Source organism: Octopus bimaculoides, chromosome 6 (genome assembly GCF_046866305.1).
Source record: "Octopus bimaculoides isolate indiv1 chromosome 6, ASM4686630v1, whole genome shotgun sequence".
NCBI classification, from domain to species: domain Eukaryota; kingdom Metazoa; phylum Mollusca; class Cephalopoda; order Octopoda; family Octopodidae; genus Octopus; species Octopus bimaculoides.
The window spans coordinates 100,065,535-100,073,034 of NC_142933.1; the positions used below are offsets into that span (position 1 = coordinate 100,065,535).

Here is a 7,500-nt window from a genome sequence, read left to right on the forward strand (position 1 = left end):
TATCTTGGTATAAAAAGATGGGCTACAGTAAATATTCTGCTCAATACCACAGATTTGCTTGTCAGTTGCTTGACCTTAACCAGTTGAGCATGTCCCTTAGTGGCTGATGATATGTGCATCTCTGATCACAAGCTGGAGTAATGGGCGAGCATCATAGCCATGTGTTGAGAGGAATTCTTTGGGATTTGAATAATTCACCTCTGGAAACATGGGTGTTTCGTTCAACATCCTTAGGTAACCCTTATTCAGGGACCTTTTGAGCGGGATGGGCTACATGATCTGAAGAAAATTCTAACTGGGTCCCACCTGCAAGGTCATGCGCTGTGTTAGCCGGTCGATTTTTCTTCTTTCAAATCCCAGTTTATCCAGATTCTCCTTTAAGCATTAACTAACAAAACCTAGTGCTCCAATTATGTATGCATGTATGTATGTATGCATGTATGTATGTATGTATGTATGCATGTAATGAAGGCACATGGCTCAGTGGTTAGAGCGTTGGGCTCACAATCATGAGGTAGTGAGTTCGATTCCTGGGCCAGGCTGTGTGCTGTGTTCTTGAGCAAGACTCTTTATTTCACGTTGCTCCAGTTCACTTAGCTGTAGAAATGAGTTGTGACGTCACAGGTGCCAAGCTGTATCAGCTTTACCTTTCCCTTGGATAACATCAGTGGTGTGGAAAGGGGAGGCCGGTATGTATAGGCGACTGCTGCTCTTCCATAAAACAACCTTGCCCGGACTTGTGCCTGGGAGGGTAACTTTCTACGTGCAATCCCATGGTCAGTCATGACCGAAGGGAGTCTTTAGCCATTTTTATGTGTATGTATGTATGTATGTATGTATGTATGCACGCAACACACGCGCACGTACGTATGTGTATTTCTATTTTTGCATGCATATACTTATCTGCATATGTATATATGTAGATATATATATGTATATACTGTATATGTACATACAAACACACGCACATACACACATACCATAAGAAAAAAAACACACACACACACACATACACGCAACGAACGAAACTCTCGGCTCACGAATCATATACATAACGTTACTGTCAAAATCAAATGTATACATAAACACACACACACACACACACACACACACACACACACACACACACACACACACACACACACACACAGATACATGCATAAACACACGAACGCGAAGTATGTGCCGTGCATAACAAGAAGCAGCTGAACAAACTTCATTCATGAATATCGAATAAAATCGCTAAAGGAATGTGTGTTTTGTCAAGTCCTATGTCAGCGAGAAATAACTTTGTATCATGACCACACAAACCAGTGTCATATGAATGAAGATACTTGTCTAAGGTAATTATGCTAGACATTCCTTTTTACTCATCAACCAAACAGTCAACGTCTACCTCTGCCTTCTATTTTTGCTTCTCTGTCTCTCTCTTCCGCTCTCCCTTTCGATCTCGCACACATGCGTAGTTCTCATACACATACATACATACATACATACATATATACATACATGCACACATACACACAGATATACACACCTATATATATATATATATATATATATATATATAATATTAGGGACAAAATCCAAAATTACAGGTAAAAACTCAATTAAAATCAATTTATAAAAAATTAAAATTAAATTGAGCTTTATAGATAAGAAGGGAAATAACCCTGAAATCCGGATCCGTTCGTGCTGCAGATGAAGATAAAATATATAGTTTTAGGGAAAATAACCAAATTTCAGGAACTCATCGATGAAAATCCACTATCACATATAGAAAATTTGAAAATTAGTTATGAAACACGTGTAATCTTTTTAATATATTTATTTTATGATATTTACTTTACTTTATATTATACTCATTTATTGTGCTTTTAATTATTAATTTTTCTATATGTGATAGTGGATTTTCATCGATGAGTTCTTGAAACTTGGTTATTTTCCCTAAAACTATATATTTATATATATATATATATATATATATATATATATATATATATATATATATATATATACTCACAGTGATGTGAGTTCGAGTCTCATAGCTGGCCGATAACGATTTTTTTTCTGCAAGATATGGATATTTTATCCTGTTCATGCTGTTATGTTAACATTACCATGCGTTTGAGAATAAATTATTTTTGTATCTTTCAATATATCTCAACGCTTCCAAAGCAAACATTGTTTGTTTACTTTCATGCCCTCAGGTTGCACTGTCCTCAGATTGACTCCCAAACACCGAAATGTTCGTATTGAAGCTTCCGGCGTGGGTGCCAAGCAGTACAGCATGTCGTTTCCAAATTTCTGGCAGAGTGAATTGCGTCATGGTATTGTTTTTCTCAAATACGCTGCCCAATAACCCTACTATACTGTGTAGTCGACAAAATCAAAATCAAAATCAAACATTGCGCACGGGCGAAATTGAAAATATAAAATGGCGACAATTTACCCACCGCATCCTGTATATACGTATCTGCGGGTGTGTGAGTGCATGCCTGTGTATGTGTGCACGTGTTGATGTATGTTCGTGTGCGCTTGTGTTTGTGTGTGCATACATGTATATAAGTGTACACACATATATTTTATATATATGAACTTATATGCAAACACTCACACACATCTGTATGTATGTATGTATGTATGTATGTATGTGTATGTATGTATATATGGATGGATCTATACATACACCACCATCAAGCGCACACACACACATTCATACACACATATTTTCATATATATTAACACATACAAATACTCACACACATCTGTATGTATGTATATGTATGTAAATGTATGTATGTATGTGTATGTATGTATATGTATGTATATGTATGTATGTATATGTATGTATATTTATATATGTATGTATGGATGTATGTATGTATGTATGGATGGGTGGATGGATGGATGGATGTATGGATGTATACACGCACCGCCGCCGAGCGCACGCACACACGCACACACACACACACACACACACACACACACACACACACACACACACAAACACACATATTTAACAGTGGAACTCGAGGAAATTAATTACGTTCTACAAATAATGCAACTGTTGTATGTGTTTTGTGCTGCGAGGAATAAGAGAACTGTAACGATGCGATGATAGACAATCTAAGTGAACGAGTGAGAGAGAGAGGGAGAGGGCGAGGGGGAGGGGGAATGGAGAGGACTAATGTTGGAGTGTAAGTAATTACATAGGTGCTGTCATTTTGGTGTCAGAGTTGCTAATGAGGAAGCGAATCGATTAGAGATACGAAGTTGAGTGATCGATGTGGTGAGAATTAAGAGGCAACTAGTGATATGTGGTGGTTGTGATTAGAGTGTGTGTTGAGCGATGAAGGAAGAAGTAAAGCGTGGAGAAGAGACTATGGATCTTGTAACAAGAGGCTGTTCAGTTGAAATTATAGTAAGATGACTTACACATGGACATAGAATCGCACCAAGAAAAAAAAAAAAAAAAAAAAAGTGAGAAAAGAATGCGAATAGTACGAACAGATTGCAGAACTGAACTCAATTACTATTCGTTGACATTTTGCTTTCACCTCCATCGTCCAGATCGCAAACTACTTTGAGAATTTTCTTCAACATGACTTGCGCAGCAGTAGCACAAACTGGTGTTAAGCTCCAACCCTTGCTAATGACAGAAAAAAAAGATGGAAGACTATAGTGGCATGTTGCTGTGGGGTTGGAGAAATCGGATGACCAAATGACGGCCACTATTCGTGTATGTGTGCGTAGTGTGTGTGTGTGTCTGTATGTGTGTGCGTCTTTGATTTCAATTATTATTCTTTTCTACTCTGGGCACAAGGCCGAAATTTTTGGAGAGGCGGTCTATCTAATCGACCCAGTACGTAACTGGTACTTAATTTATGGAGGCCGAAACGATGAAAGGCAAAGTCGACCTCGGCGGAATTTGAACTCAGAACATAAAGACAGACGAAATACCGCTAAGCCTTTCGCTCGGCGTACTAACAATTCTGCCAGCTCGCTGCATTAATAATAATAATAATAATAAAAATATTACTACTACTACTACGAATAATAATAATAATATTAATAATAATCATCTTTTCTACTCTAGGCACAAGGCCCGAAATTTTTGGGGAGGGGCCAGTAGATTAGATCGACCCCAGTACGCAAATGGTACTTAATTTATGGAGCCAGAAAGGATGAAAGGCAAAGTCGACCTCGGCGGAATTTGAACTCAGAACGTAAAGACAGACGAAATACGGCTAAGCATTTCGCCCGGCGTCCTAACGTTTCTGCCAGCTCGCCGCCTTTCAATTATCATTCATCATACGCAAGGCAGTGAGCTGGCCGAATCGTTAGCACGCCGGGCAAAATGCTCAGTAGAATTTCTTCAAGCTTTACGTCCTGAGTTCAAATTCCGCCGGTGTCGACTTCTCTTTTCATACTTTCGGGATCGATAAATTAAGTACTAGTTAAGCACTGGGGTCGATGCAATGGACAGGTCCCCTCCACCAAAGTTTCAGGTCTTGTGCCTATAGCAGAAATGATTATTCCCTATAGGTAAGGCGATCAGCTAACAGAAACATCAGCACGTTGGGTAAAATGCTTAGCGGCATTTCTTGAAGCTTTACGTTCTGAGTTCAAATTCTGCCATGGTCGGCTTGGCCTTTCATCCTTTCAGCTCGATAAAATAAACATCAATCAAGCACCGGGGCCGATCTAATTAACTAGACACCCACCACCGAGCCTATAGTAGAAAGAAAGCAGCAGAGAGAATTATTTCTCATGCGTCAGAACGATGTGTGTCTTAAAATTTCCGTAGAAGAATTTGAATAAGTGTCAACACGTAATAGTAAGCTCACTCCGTTTTTTTTCTTTCTTTTTTAAATTTCTATTTAGTATTGGGGTTGTTTTGCGACAACATAAAGTTTCTTTGCAAAGGCCCCACCGCCGCCACCACCACCAACACCGCTATCACCACCATTACAATCTTACCAGCAACACCCCCTCCACCAACACCCCCTCCTCCACCACCACCACCACCACCGCCGCCTCCTCCACCACCACCACCACCGCTTCCACTGCCACTACCACTACTATCACCACCATTACCATCACCACCACCACAATCTCACCACCTCCCTCAAAACCTCACCTCACCCCACCCAACACCACCCCTCCAACAACACAAACTCCAAAACCACCACTACCACCACCACCACCACCACCACCACCATATCACCACTACCCTCACAACCTCAACTCCCTCCAACAACACAAACTCCAAAACCACACCACCACCACCGCCGCCTCCTCCACCACCACCACCACCACCACCACCGCCTCCACCACCACCGCTTCCACTGCCACTACTACTACTATCACCACCATTACCATCACCACCACCACCACCACCACCACCACCACCATATCACCACTACCCTCACAACGTCAACTCCCTCCAACAACACAAACTCCAAAACCACCACCACCACCACCACCACCACCATAGCCACCGCTGCCACCAGAACCCTGTCCCCCCCCACCGTCACTACCACTACTACAGACGAAAGGAGGTATGGTCATCTTACCGCATTGCTGTGCCAGAGCCAGACATCCGGTACGAAAGTTTCCCGGTAAAGTATCACATACTCGTAGGAGTAGCCGTGCGGCTTAAAGTTATCCCACTTCAGAGAGACATTCGAGTAACTCGTGCTAACAACTTGCACATTGTACTGTCCTGCAAAACAGAAATAAAATAAAAACATTAGCCCTTCATCATTGCTGTTGTTTACCGCATGTCGACTCTGATTTAGAAAACACACGGTCACATGCACTCCAGTTGCGACAAGGCCATCTTGTTAGAGAAGTGTTCTTTTACTAGTTTCATTCATTTCACTGCGGCCATGCTGGAGCACCGCCTTTTAGCCGAGACTAGGACTTATTCTTTGTAAGCCTAGTACTTATTGTATCGGTTCTTTTTTGCCGAACCGCTATGTTACAGGGACCTAAATACACCAGCACCGGTGGTGGTGGTGAAGGTGGTTGTGTTCATTCCCACTGCATGGCACCTTGGGCAAGTGTCTTCTACTATAGCCTCGGGCCGACCAAAGCCTTGTGAATGGATTTGGTAGACGGAAACAGAAAGAAGCCTGTCGTATATATATGTATATATATATATGTGTATGTGTGTGTATATGTGTGTATATGCACACACAAACACACACAAACATACACACGTATACATTCATACACGCTTATATCGGACAGTGAGAACACGGCATTGTTGGATAAATATTCTTCATTTGTGGATTAACAAGGCAACCAATGGTTTTATGCGAAGTAGATCTCCACAGTTATTCAAGCGATCCACTGAGGAATTTAGTACTCGTCCGCATTTTATTGCTCCACTCACAGATTGTACTTGTAGTGTACGAATCAGTCGGTTAATTTCTCTTTCTGAAAATCCCAGTTTATCCAGATTCTCTTTTAAGCATTTACTAACAAAGCCTAGTGCTCCAGTTATTATTGGTATGAATATGAATTATTTTATGTATGTATGTATGTATGTATGTATGTATGTATGTATGTATGTATGTATGTATGTGTGTGTGTATGTATGTATGCTTAGCGGCATGTCATCCGGCTTTACGCTCTGAGTTCAAATTCCGCTGAGATCGACTTAGCCGTTCATCCTTCGAGGTCGATGAAATTAGTAGCAGTTGAACACTGGTGTCGACCAACTAGCGCACCACCTACCGAATTTTAGGCCTTGTGCTTGTTGTAGAAATGATTATTATTGGCAATAGTGACGCCCCCAAGATACAGCTAAACATCTTTCAACACACGAGTTCACATTAAAAATATTGCAAACCAAATACAAAAAAACGAAATATTTTCTTTAATATTACATGACAAATGGTCGGAAACATTTTGTGATAGAATAAAATATTTCAATATTCTTTATATAAAAAAAATACTGAAAGAATTTATTATATTAATAATTTATTTATGCGTTTATTATGTAACACAAATGCTCTCTCAGCAATAAATAGTTTTTGCTATTATTTGACTTGTATCGTAAACCTCAGATAATAATTATAATTTCTTTTATGAGAGTCTGTGTGTGCGTATCGTGCCGCATTCCTCCGCAGGGGTGACGCAGTGGTAGGATCGGTTCAGAAGTGTACCAAAGGCATTGCAGTATTTAATTAAGTTCTGTGCTTTTCGAATTCTAATTCCCACTGGCGTTGACGTTATCCGTTAACCTTCTGCAGTCGATAGAATATCGATACTGATTTAATCTGGCTATAGCATCTCCACAAAAGTCTGCACTGAATCACAACTTGCCAATTTGTGTAGATTAATCTATCTATCTATCTATCTATCTATCTATCTATCTATCTATCTATCTATCTATCTATCTATCTATCTATCTATACAGAGATTTACTTACGTTTCTTGCATAAATAAAAGGAATTTTATTTAACAAACTGTGACACTAAGGACCGA

At 40.1% G+C, this 7,500-nt stretch overlaps 1 protein-coding gene and 1 long non-coding RNA gene across 2 annotated transcripts in view; one reads left to right on the forward strand and one right to left on the reverse strand.

Moving 5' to 3' along the window:
* The window catches only part of LOC106881411 (uncharacterized), a 159,422-nt gene that overhangs the window by 78,480 nt on the left and 73,442 nt on the right, over nucleotides 1-7,500 (reverse strand). The window contains exon 2 of the mRNA XM_089354369.1: nucleotides 5,580-5,728. Coding sequence (XP_089210495.1) covers nucleotides 5,580-5,728 — 149 coding nt within the window. The remainder of the gene's footprint in view (nucleotides 1-5,579; nucleotides 5,729-7,500) is intronic.
* LOC149135348 (uncharacterized) overlaps nucleotides 1-7,500 on the forward strand; it is a 28,045-nt gene that overhangs the window by 13,655 nt on the left and 6,890 nt on the right. The gene's annotated exons all lie outside the window — the stretch shown is intronic.